Source organism: Bos mutus, chromosome 19 (assembly GCF_027580195.1).
Source record: "Bos mutus isolate GX-2022 chromosome 19, NWIPB_WYAK_1.1, whole genome shotgun sequence".
Lineage (NCBI taxonomy): Eukaryota > Metazoa > Chordata > Mammalia > Artiodactyla > Bovidae > Bos > Bos mutus.
Genome location: NC_091635.1, coordinates 34,036,958 through 34,050,217, shown reverse-complemented (window position 1 = coordinate 34,050,217; position 13,260 = coordinate 34,036,958). Strand labels below are relative to the sequence as shown.

The window sequence follows — 13,260 nt, the reverse complement described above, 5'->3', positions numbered from 1 at the left end:
CAATACATCGTGGAAAATGCTGGGCTGGATGAAGCACAAGCTGGAATCAAGTTTGTTGGGAGAAATATCAATAACTTCAGATGACATCACCCTTATGACAGAAAGTGAGGAGGAATTAAAGAGCCTCTTGATGAAAGTGAAAGAGAAGAGTGAAAAAGTTGGCTTAAAACTCAACATTCAAAAAACAAAGATCATGACATCCAGTCCCATCACTTCATGATAAATAGATGGGGAAACAGTAGAAATAGTGACAGACTTTATTTTCTTGGGCTCCAAAATCACTGCAGATGGTGACTGCAGTCATGAAATTTAAAGACGCTTGCTCCTTGGAAGAAAAGCTATGACCAACTTAGATAGCATATGAAAAAGCAGAGACATTACTTTGCCAACAAAGGTCCATCTGGTCAAAGCTATGGTTTTTCCAGTAGTCATGTATGGATATAAGAGTTGGACCATAAAGAGAGCTGAGTGCCAAGAATTGAGCTGGAGTGTTGGAGAGGACTCTTGAGAGTCCTTTGGACTGCAAGGAGATCAAACCAGTCAACCCTAAAGGAAATCAATCCTGAATATTCATTGGAAGAACTGATGCTGAAGCTGAAGCTCCAATACTTTGGCCATCTGATGTGAACAGCTGACTCATCAGAAAAGACCCTGATGTTGGGGAAGATTGAGGGCAGGAGGAGAAGGGGACGACAGAGAATGAGATGGCTGGATGGCATCACCAACTTGATGGACGTGGTGATGCTATCCAACCATCTCATCCTCTGCTGCCCTCTTCTCCTCCTGCCTTCAATATTTCCCAGCATCAGGGTCTTTTCTGATGAGTCAGTTCTTCACATCAGGTGGCCAAAGTACAGGAAGCTTCAGCTTCAGCATCAGTCCTTCCAATGAGTATTCAGGGTTGATTTCCCTTAGGATTGACTGATTTGATCTTCTTTCTGTCCAAGGGACTCTTTAAGTCTTCTCCAGCACCACAATTAAAAGCATCGATTCTTTGGTGCTCAGCTTTCTTTATGGTCCAACTCTCACATCAGCTGTCACTGGCATCACTTAAAATTTTTTTCGGGGTCATGCCACATGGCATGCAGGATGGGGGATTCCAATCATGGATTGAATCCGTGCCCCTGCCATGGAAGAGGAGGCTCTTAACCATGGGACCACCAGGGAGGTCCCAGCAAACTAATGTTGCTACTGACCTTCCTTCACGCTCTCATATTTTTATTCCCTATCTCTTTCTCATCACTCTTTCTTGAACTCTCTCACTACCACCTGGTTGATTTCCTACTCGGCACATCCCTTCCAATACTTCAGTTTGGATTTTCCTGTGTCTAGTGACCTCGTGGCTCAGGGTAAAAACATTTACTTTGCCCTTTCTCCCTCAACTATGGCTGTAATTCTCATCCTGGGACTGGCAGCTAGGAATAGCTCAAGACTTGGGTTTGGCCTCAGTAATTTTCCAGCTTGGAGCTCTTTTTTTTGCAGTAGGAATTTTTTTTTTAAACTTTTTATTTTGAGCTAATTTTAGACTTAAATGTTGCAAAAAGATGTGAGTTTCCGTATATTCCTTACCCAGCTTCCCTTAACATCTTACATAATCATAGCATAATTATTGAAACCAGGAAATAACACTGGCACACACTATGAACCAGAAAGTATTCAAATTCTGTCAGTTTTCCACTCATGACCTTTTTCTGTTCCAGCATTCTATCCAGTTGTTATTTCTCCTTAGACTCCTGTAGTCTGTAAGAGCTCCTCAGTCTTTGTGTTTCATGGCCTTGACACTTTTGAAGAGTACTGATCCGTTACTTTGTTGAATATCAGTCAGTGTGAGTTCCTCTCATGTTTTCCTCATTTTCCAGTTGAGATTTTTTTTTTGGCAAGAATACCACAAAAACAATGTTTTGTCCTTTTCAGTGGATCATGTCACAGGGTTCATGATGTGACGCGTCCTGATCCTGGTGGTGCTGACCTTGATTGCTTGGCTAAGGTAAAGGTTTCTGCCAGGTTTCTTTACTATAAAGCTACTATCTTACCCTTTATAGTTAAATATCTTAGAGGAGATACTTTGAGTCAGTGCAAATACTGTTCCTCCCCAAATTGTTACCCACTAATTTCAGTATCCATCTGCAACATTATTATTACTACCATAATGTACTACCTGGTGACTACAGTTTACAGTCCTACATTATATAGTTGAAAATGACTTAAGAGAGTAGACTTTAAAAGTTATCACACCAAAAATTCTGTAACTATGTGAGGTGATGGCTATTAACTAACTACACATATCAAATCATTATGCTGTACATCTTTAACTAAGACAGTATTCTATGTCAGTTAATCTCGACAGAACTGGGGAAAAAGCATGATGAGATAGGAAATACAAGATGCAGGTGTAACACAAGCTGGGGCCATCTAAGGAACTAAGGAGAGCTGGAAAGGCCTCCTTAGAGGTGAAACTTAAGCTGCAATCTAAAGGATGATGAGAAGCGCATTGGGGCAGGTGTGTCCCAGGCAGAGGAAGACAGCACGTGTGACGCCCCTCAGGCAAGACACAGCTTTACACCTCCAATGCAGCTAGAATGCGAGTGAGTGGGGAGAGGCGGGAGATATGAGCAGATAGATAGAGCAGAGGCTTTCATCTGGGGTGGCTCTGCTCCCCAGGCGACATTTGGTGACGTCTGGAGACAGTTTTGGTCAACATGACTGTGGGTGGCAGGATACCACTGGACAGTGGGCAGAGGCCCGGGATACTCAGCACAGTACACTAAACAGGACAGCCCGCAGACCAAGAGTTATCTGGCCCAAAATGTCAACGGTGTTGAGGCTGAGAAACCCTGGGCTAGATAAAAAATGTAAAGGCCCTCTGGGCTTCCCCGGTGGTGCTAGTGGTAAAGAACCTGCCTGCCAATGCAGGAGACAGAGGAGACTTGGGTTCGATCCCTGGGTCAGGAAGATCTCCTGGAGAGGCCATGGCAACCCACTCTAGTCTTCTTGCCTGGAGAATCCCATGGACAGAGGAGTCTGGCCAGCTACAGACCATGGGGTTGCGCACCAATACAACTGAAGCAACTTAGCACCCATGCATGTAAAGGTCCTTTACTATAATAGTCATGTTTCAAGAACAGAGTTTGGATTCCATTCAAGGGCAAGGAGGAGCCACTGACAGATTTTAAGTAGCAAGAACAGAAATCTGTTTTAGAAGGATTACTCAGACTTCAGTACAGAGAACAGATTACAATTTATTCACTCATTTAACACATACTTCTGTGCTAGGCGTTGTGTTAGGAGCTGGTGACAGAGTGGTGAACAATAATTTAAATACTGACCCATCTAGTGGAAGAGACAAGATTAAAAAAAAAAAAAAAAAAAAAAACCCTGAGAAATGAATAAATAAGGTTGTTTCCATATTCAGTATCCTGAGTGTGGATGCATCTGGGTCTCACTATAAAATTTTGATGTTAATTTTTAGAGGAAAAAAAAACCCTAGACACATTTTATAAAACATCTATAGGTTATTTGCTGTTTAGTTTGGATCACATTTCTCCTAAAATGTAAATCTCTTCAAAATAGTCAATTGGAACCCAAACCAAATCTCATACCTTTTTTCTTTTTCTGAATCTCATACTTCGCTGATGTTATTTTTTGTTTTCCTCTCTCCCTATGACTGTGTGTGTGTGTGTATGTGCGGTTAAGTCTCTTATTATGCTCAACATGCATTTCTGAACTGCTGACAGGATCACTTCCTTGCTGATACCTTTAACACTAGCAGCAACTAGCTCAGGAATGAACCGTGATCACTTGACATCATCCTGATTTAGTACAGAACTCGTCTCTTGGCAAGGATGACATTTCAGGTTTCTTTTTCTTACATAGATTTCCCTAGGGGGGAAAAATCCTCTGCTTTTTGTGTCTCTGTGACACTTATTAAAATTAGCTAGTTTCTCTAATTAGCTTATTTAAGAGGTATTAGCTTTTTAGTCTTAAGGATTAAGCCAGTGGCAACTTACCTAATGTGACAAGAGCGTCTAGTCACTTTTGAAAAAGGAAACTTTTTGAAGAAGAATTTGAGGTCAGCGAAATTTCTGGAAGGTGCTCCTTCATTATAAGTTTCTTGCTTTGAAGCCACTTTCAATTATCGACAGATTTTTCCATAAGAACACGAAACAAAAATCCTTCCTGTTGCACTGGAGAGCGCTACAGTGGTTAAAAGCCTGGACTCTGGAGCCTGCCTGCCTCAGTTTAAATCGTGGTTTCAAGTCATGTTCTAGTTATCTTGGTGAGTTACATAACCTCAGTATGAGGTAAGTTTCTGTATCTGTTAAATGGGAAGAAGACGACTCACTTTATTGGGGTGAACACTGACTCTGTATCCAAGCTCTGCTATTTACTAATAGGAAGACACTGGAAAAATTAACTATCACTGAAGCACAGTGTCCTCATCTGTAAAATGGGGATGACAGTGACCACCTCAGAGGTTCAAGGTAAGAATGAAGAAGTGAAATAACAAATATAATGTAAAAAGTACTAAGCTCAATGTGCATTATGCCCACAGTAAATAGAAGTCAGTCTCTCTGTCTGGAGAATTCTACATGTCTGACCACACAGATAACAGAATGAAACCCTGGAAAAGTGATGGTTGTTCTAAAGTCACACACCCAGGAAAGGCTCTGAACAAGATCTCCACACACCTCAGCTATACTTCAGAAGAAATACATAATATTAACTGGAAATACATTAAGAGATCTAGACCTAGCAAAACCTGTTACTTCAAGTGGAAAGTGTTTCTTCAATAAATAAAGTTGCTCTAAAGTTGTGACAAGAACTCAATGTTCTCAATTAGGAAGAAGCATAAGAAGCCTCAAGAATACTATGAAATATCAACGATAATGAATGATACACAAGAACTGACACTAAGAACTATCAAATCAAGCAGTTTTTCAAGGGTACTTTTAATTTTCATATAATAGCTTGCATTATCAAGATACTAACTGATTCGAAAAGATCTCATCATTTGTTACAGATGAGAAGCAAGGTCGCTGGCTTCTGCTCTATGCTTCTATAGCATAAACCTGTGTTTGAACTGGAAATGTGGCACAATTACTCGGATAACATTCAATTTTAATCTAAGGGGCCATTTGTTTCACAATGTTCAGTGTAAATTTTAAGATATTCCATCTCTACATACAAACAGAGGTATTTATATTTTGCTTAAGGAAGAAATAAGCATGAAATTTTAATTTTATTCCTTAAGTGTAAATAATGATTAATATATCTCACTTCTAACATTTAACATCTTCAAAATATTGAATCAAACATCAACTTTAATCTAAGGAGCCATTTCTTATAGAAGGTTTGCTGCTGCTGCTGCTAAGTCGCATCAATCGTGTCCAACTCTATGTGACCCCATAAAAATATCCCATTTCTAGGTACAAAACAGATTGATTTATCTTGTGCTTAAGGAAGGCACAACCATGGAATTTAAAACACGATCAGTTTTCAAGTAAATATAGTTACTAATTTCCTACTAAAAATAAATAACATTTTCCAAATATTGAACATATGGAATCTTGGGATTTCTTTCTTTCTCTCTCTTCTAACTTTTTGACTGCAGCGCAAGGCATGTGGGATCTTATTTCCCCGATCAGATACTGAACCTGTGTTCCCGGCAGTGGAAGCGCAGAGTCTTAATGGGTGGATAGCCAGGGAAGTCCTGGGACTTTTCTCCTGATGAGAGACTAAGAAGTGACAACATGTGAAGACTTTCTTTCTAGCACTCATCACCATCCGATATACCATGTATTTGTTTGTTCATTGGCCTTCTCCCACCACAAAAACGTAGGCTACCTGATAACAGGGACTGTGTTTGTCTGGTTCACTGCTTTAGCTTCAATCTTGTATTACAGGTGTTCCAAACATCTATTCCAAATGAATAAATAAATGACTGTGATGATGAAAGCTCTTCAGCATTTGTGTATTTCTAGATGACATTTATTCTGATTTTTTCTAAAGAAGAGGCTGGAGTCAGCTTACACGGGATATTTAGAAAAAAGAAAAAACAAAGATGTCTTTTAAAGTTGCACTGAGTTAGCAGTGAAATGAGGGAAGTCTCAAACTGTTTTCAGAAGCTCATTTGTAAATGGGTGTGTACCTAAGTGGGGACAACTGAAAATGTAGTTGGGGGAAACATGCCATTTCTGGCTCATACCTGGACAGGATTTCTATGAAGAAATTAGAAGCTTATGACAGTGAAGATGCCTTCCTGTTCCTCATTACTAATTAACCATGACAAGAGACTTCTTCAAACACTGGAGACGGCATTCCTCCGAAATAAGGAGAGTAAGAAACAGAAATGCGGAGACTTCCCTGGCAGTCCAGCGGTTAAGGCTCTGTGCTTCCGCTGCAGGGGTGGGGGAGGGGAACAGGTTCAATCCCTGCTTAGCGAACTAAGATCCCACCATGCCGCCAAATAAATAAATAATTGTCACAAAATAAAAGATTATCACAGAGTGATTTGGGAAAAAAAAGAAACATAAATGCAAACTCTGTTGATGAGAAATATCTAATTTCTGATTATAATATATAAGGATGGAATATGAATGTAGGATTAAAAGCTTAACAGAAGAAGGTGAAGCAAGTGCTAGCTGAGGATATAAGGCTGACTCATCTGTCAAACCTCATAAAACCACAGGAATTATAAGCACCAGATACTGTGGAAGAAGAGGGGTGAGGAGGGAAGTTGAAAACACAGACATTATTTGATGTTTATGGAAGGAGCAGTTGGATCCCCAGATATCCCTCCCATCTTGCCCAGCTGGGTGACTACCTTCCCCAAAACCCACAGGAAAGAGGATTATATTCACTCAAGAAACTAAGAGAATCCAGGCTTAGGGATACCAGACACAGGGTAGTTAAGGAGCAGGTGCAGGACTGAAACAAGGGGCTTATGTAAAAGTCTGCAATCTAAGTGATGAAACTTCACTTTCTCTCTATTTCTCTCTCTCTCTCTCTACTAGCTTCAGAATGCTGGCAGCCAGGATATACACCCTCCAGGAGATTGGTGGATTCCCTGCTAGATAAGATGAACAGTGCAGGAAAAAAACTTATGGACATTGACTTTGGGGTTTTGCAGTAAAAGTTGACAGGTCATCTTAATTATCTATAGTGAAGCTCTCCGCATACACAGGCTTCCATCAGGTTTTCATTATCTAACTATTAAGGAAGAGAAAAGAGAACATACTGCATCCATAACACAAAAACAGTATGCTCTAAAAAAGAGGGGAACAACTGGGGGAAGAAAGGACCTATTGGAAATTAAAACTGTGATAGCCAATTTTTTTTGTGTGTGTGAAAGTATTGCAAGGTGATGTTGAGGAAATCTCTTTAAAGTGGATCATAAAACAAAATAGGAAAACGAAAGTATAGGAAACAGGGAAGTAAAGAGTATTAACATAGGAAATTAATTTTTGACTAAAAGGAGTTGTAGAAGGAGATAACAGAGGAAGTGGTGGTGAGGAAATTATCAATAAATAATACAAAAGCATTTTCCTGAATCAAAGAATAAACCCAGGGTTCACTAGGCACCAATAGATTATGAAAAGAAAAAAGACCTAGTAAGACTGGTGACAGAGAAGATTCTAAAAGCTTCCGGAAGGAAAAAAAAGTATATATAAAGAATCAGGAATAAGAATAGTACCATACTGGGATGGAACTAGAGGATGAGATGGTTAGATAGCATCACCAACTCAATGGACATGAGTTTGAGTAAACTCCGGGAAATAGTAAAGGGCAGGGACGCCTGGTGTGCTGCAGTCCACGGGGTCACAAAGAGTCAGATATGACTTAGCAACTAGAACAAGAAAACCGTATTACTTATATAGTAATACTGGAAGTTCAAGATGGATATCTTCCAAAAGGGAGTAGATATATGTATATGTATACATATATGTATGTATGGCTGACCCAAGCTATGTGCAGTAGAAGCTAACACAACACTCTAAAGCAATTATGCTCCAATAAAAATTAACTTAAAAATTTTTTTAAAAAGGTGGATGCCTTCAAAATTCTGAGGGAGAATAATTTTTAAACTCCAGTTTTATGATATCAAACAAATGGTAATGTATGAGAATGGAATGAAGACACTTTTATGAACATTAAATCTCAGAAAATTTACCTCCTTGGCATTTTTTCTTGGGAAGCTACTAGATGATGTGCTCCATCAAAGAAAGGAATATAATCAAGAAAGATCATGACATGTGATCAAACACAGCAACAGAATTTCCAGGATAACAACTAGGTGGTAAGCCTTGAGAGCATCTGAGGTCCAGGTTAGTTTGATGGAGAACTCTGGGGCTTCCAGAGTGTGTGTGTGTGTGGGGGAATATAACTGATGTGGAAAACTGTCCTGAGAGCCATTTTACAAAGCATTAAGAGTTATGGACGGAGAATGCAATGGCACCCCACTCCAGTACTCTTTCCTGGAAAATCCCATGGATGGAGGAGCCTGGTAGGCTGCAGTCCATGGGGTCGCTGAGAGTCGGATACGACTGAGCAACTTCACTTTCACTTTTCACTTTCACGCATTGGAGAAGGAAATGGGAACCCACTCCAGTGTTCTTGCCTGGAGAATCCCAGGGATGGTGGAGCCTGATGGGCTGCTGTCTATGGGGTCGCACAGAGTCAGACACGACTAAAGCGACTTAGCAGCAGCAAGAGTTATGGAACGACAATCATTGTTTTGAAGAAAAAGAAGCAAATTTTAAAATGAGGCATTTCATAACCCAGGAAAAACAAAACTGCTCAAGAAGAAAATGTTATTCTTGGTTCTACAGTGAACCGTATTGCCACAGTATTAATACTGTGGAATATAATATAACACGGATTCAGACAAAAATCATGATATAACTGTAGTGACATGGTGGACAGAGCAAGGAAGGTAAAAGAGCTAAAATTCTCATCATCCATAAGAAGAAGCAATAGATAATGCACAGAACTGATCAAAACAGTTATAGCAGACCATAAATATTATTTACAAAGATGGAGGTATGGATCAGAGAAATATCTCTAAACATTGAAAGTGTTTGCCTTTGGGGCGAGGGTGGCTTGGGGAGGAGAAAAGAATTCCTGGTTTTTATTATAAGTCTTTGAACATTATTTGATTTCCTGAACTATGTGTATATATCGCTTTGATAATAATAAAGAAAATTACAATGCAACATATAAAAAATTCATGGATAGTGCAGTACAGCAGGAAGTTAGGAGCTAGGAATGAAAATTTAAAAACTATATTGATTACTTATACTGTGATCTTGGGTAAATCATATAACTTTGAGTCTCCACTTTCTTATCTATTCCTTATGGGACTTTGGTTATTTCTAAGGGTCCTTGCAACAATGTTTCTGATTCCAAAATAACAAAGTATTTTTCTAGGAACAGCAAAGAAAGAGAAAATTTCCTCTATATGTTAATGGTATACCTGTATATACTTTTGTTCGCTTTGCTGGGGTCTCCCTCCCATTGTTCTGTTGACGTTAAGATGGCGCTAGCATGCCCGCACCCTGGGGATCCTCTCGTACCTGTGAGGCTAGTCTCCGCATGGCCTCCTCCTGCCGCCTGCGCATTTCTGGAGTTCCTGGGCAGCTTCCACTGGTGATGGAAGAGTGGGCTGACGGTGGCTGTGTGAGTGGCAGCTCTCTGTTGGCATCCACATCTGGTTTAAAAAGATGAGATATTTGCATCAGATCATCATAAAACTCTGGACTGGTTGAAGACTGGCTAAATTCAATGGGTTGTACAATCCCGCAATTCTACTCTTAGGTATGTACCCAAGAGACTTAAAAATGTATGTCCATGAAAAAACTTGTACACAAGTGCTCAAAGAAGCAAGATTCAAAGTGGAAACAACCCAAATGTCCATCAACTGATGAACTGATAAAATGTGGTACAGCCCCACAAGGGAACATTACTTGACAATAAAAAGAAATAAAATACCAATACATGGACAACCCTTGGAACTGTTACACTCACTCAAAGAAGCCAGTTGCAAAAGGTCATATAGTATATGATTCTATTTATGTGAAATGCCCAGAAAAGGAAAATCCACAGGAGACAAAAAAGCAGATTCGTGCTTACCTAGGGGTGGAGACAGGGAAATGAAGACGGACTGCTAATGGGCATGGGATTTCTTTTAGGGGGGAATGAAAACATTCTAAGATTATAGTGACTGCTTTACAACTCAGTGAATACACTAAAATGCACTGAACTGAACAATTTAAATGGGTGAATTACAGGGTTAGGTGAACTGTAGCTTAATAAAGCTGTTTTTTAAAAAATTCCATTTGCTCATGTTATTTAGGTAATATCTTAACTACTACTGGGCTTCCCTGGTGGCTCAGAGGATAAAGCGTCTGCCTGCAATGCAGGAGACCCGGATTCGATCCCTGGGTTGGGAAGATCCCCTGGAGGAGGGCATGGCAACCCACTCCAGTATTCTTGCCTGGAGAATCCCATGGACAGAGGAGCCTGGCGGGCTATAGTCCACGGGGTCGCAAAGAGTCAGACACGACTGAGCAACTTCACACACACACGCTAACTACTACTAGAAATCAGGGACTACATTTGTGAATACAGATAATATTTTAACAAGGGGTACAAAATAAGTAGGCTGTTACTGGATGGTCAACAGCTATTGAAGAGGAGGAGGAACAGGGAAAATGGTTTTCATGTAACTCCCTACCAGGAGGACTGAATTGAGACCTCTTCCACCCAACTGGCCATTGCCTAGAGTTCTGAATACAGTGTAGGAGGGGAGGTGTGGGAAACAGCACTGAAAGAAGACTGAAGAAACAGTAAGTTCAGCGACTGTCACTGTATCATGCCTGTTGTTTACTCCCTTGCTCCACCCCGTTTCCCTTTATCTGGTACTTGACTTTGTGGGTAATTATGGCCTTCTGTCTTCTAGCTGTTCCCTTCGGGAGATGCCCTCCTTTCTGTTTGGGTGTCTTTACTTTCTGCTTGGTATTCAGAGAAGAGTAGAAAACAAGTGAATCGGGAGGAGCTGCCGTGTACACAGCAAATTGGCAAAACGGATTTCTGGGATGAGCAGGGTTGAGAGAGGAGGAGCTACTCACTGCACAGCTATCTGGGGGCACGGCAGCTGTTGGCAAATATCAAATCCGAACAATAACTACACTGAGCCTTCTAGGGATAGGAGAATAGAGTCCTGTGTTAGACTGAACTTCCCTAACGACTGTACTGAGTATCTTTGTAGTTCATGTGATAATATCCTGATTACGCAACAGGTCCATTTTCACAAAATGTTTTTGTTCTTAGAAGAGTGTGTGTGCTGAGGGGTGGGTGATGGTGGTGGTTGAGACTGATGGGGGAGTAAGGTTTAGGAAGGGGTGTAGGTGGCAAACAGGATGACAGGCTAGTGCCTGCCGTGACAGCTCTTCTGTGCCTTCCCAGGGAAATGACAAGGAGGGGGCGGCTGGGGGCTGGGTGTCTGTGGGGGAAGGACAGAGCCAGGCAACGCAGTGCTGCAGGCTAGACTGCTCACATCTGCCAGGGCAGTGCTGCTCAGCGCGGACGAGGCGGAGACAGAAAGAAGAATGACACAGGATGCAGAGATGAAGGCCAGGAGCTCCAATAACGTTTCACCTATTTTCATCATTACTACAACTACATCGCTGACTCAGGCCTGGGAAGGCCAGAAGGATTCCGAATACACCTATCAAAGCTTAATGTAAATTAAACTGTAAAAACTGAATTCAATTCTCTCTCTATAGACATCACCCTTATTCACTAATGAAAAAGATTCTGCTGCTGCCAGTGACATTTCCAGTGCTGACTCCTATAGTAAAAGGTCGATGCTGAAAAACAGCTTGTTCTTTATTCTTTTTTTTTCCTCAAAGAAACACCTTTAAATTGGTTAATATATATTCAATTCATATCTGTTTACAGAAATAACAGAAATATAAAATAGAAACATACAGACCACTGATTTTTTAAAAGTAGTATTTTTGAGCCCCAATACTTGAAAAGTTTTAACCAAAACCTCATGAGGATAATAATACAAGAAAGACAAAACATGTGCCCTCAAAACTAGAAAATTTAATGAGACAGTTCTAAAACAAACTGATGTTACATTTTATCATTAATCATTTGCATAGCAGAAAATGAAAATTTTATAAAAGTGTGTAGTTTTGGGGTAATTCCAAGAGTTGACTTTGTTGTTCAGAGTTAATATTTAAATACCAGTAAATGACGTCAACCACTTATTTCTAACCCATCTTAAAGAGTAGTGGTCTGGTTTGCAGCAAATACAACAAGGCAGTGCTGGTTCTGTGTAATTCTGATAAATACATGGCCACATACTCTATCCCTTTAACACCTTTTCAAGTTGTGAAAGTTAACCTATCAGGCCAAATCTCCAATCTAACATGTGGACATTTATCACATAAATGGGAGTGTCCTGGTATTTTTAGAGTTTCTCTGGAGGTAATGGCAATCCACTCTAGTGTTCTTGCCTGGAGAATCCCAGGGACAGGGGAGCCTCATGGGCTGCTGTCTATGGGGGCGCACAGAGTCAGATATGACTTAGCAGTAGCAGATGGAGGTAAAAGGCAATGGAAGTTAGAGAATAACTTGATGAACTACCTTTAGAAAACCTTTATTTTGGGGAGCACATGGTGGTTTTCTACTAGCTTCTGCTCTCTCAGGCTTGGGGGGGCACTCCCAGGTACTTCTGCTTTCAGAGAAGGCAGTTCTTCTTGCCCTTGAATCATGATTCTACCATTCTGTTATCTGCCACAGTGAGTCAGAGAGACTATCACCTCTCTGGTTTTCTTCCTGACACAGTCAAATAGTTAACCTCTTGGATAACTCAGATAAGTAGTAGTCTGGTGTGATATGTACACACATTAAGGAAAATACTGAAATAGGACTCCCCTGGTGGTACAGCAGCTAAGAAGCAGCCTGCCAACGCAGGGGACACGGGACCAATCCCTTGTCCGGGAAGATTCCACATGCCAGGGAGCAACTAAGCCCATGCACCACAACTACGGATGCCCGCACGCCTAGAGCCTGTGTGCCGCAGCAAGAGAAGCATCTGCAGCAAGAAGCTCTTGAACTGCAACAAAGAGCAGCCCCCGCCTGCCACGACTAGAGAAAGCCTGAGCAAAGCAATGAAGATCCAGCTCAAAAAATAAATTAAAAAAATGAAGTCTATTGAAAACTAACAACTTGTGTACTAACATAGTAAAA

At 40.7% G+C, this 13,260-nt stretch overlaps 1 protein-coding gene across 6 annotated transcripts in view; it reads right to left on the bottom strand.

Moving 5' to 3' along the window:
• The window catches only part of TANC2 (tetratricopeptide repeat, ankyrin repeat and coiled-coil containing 2), a 359,086-nt gene that overhangs the window by 72,292 nt on the left and 273,534 nt on the right, over nt 1-13,260 (bottom strand). For all 6 annotated transcript variants that reach the window (XM_070390029.1, XM_070390030.1, XM_070390031.1 and 3 more), the window contains one exon: nt 9,573-9,706. In XM_070390029.1, coding sequence (XP_070246130.1) covers nt 9,573-9,706 — 134 coding nt within the window. The remainder of the gene's footprint in view (nt 1-9,572; nt 9,707-13,260) is intronic.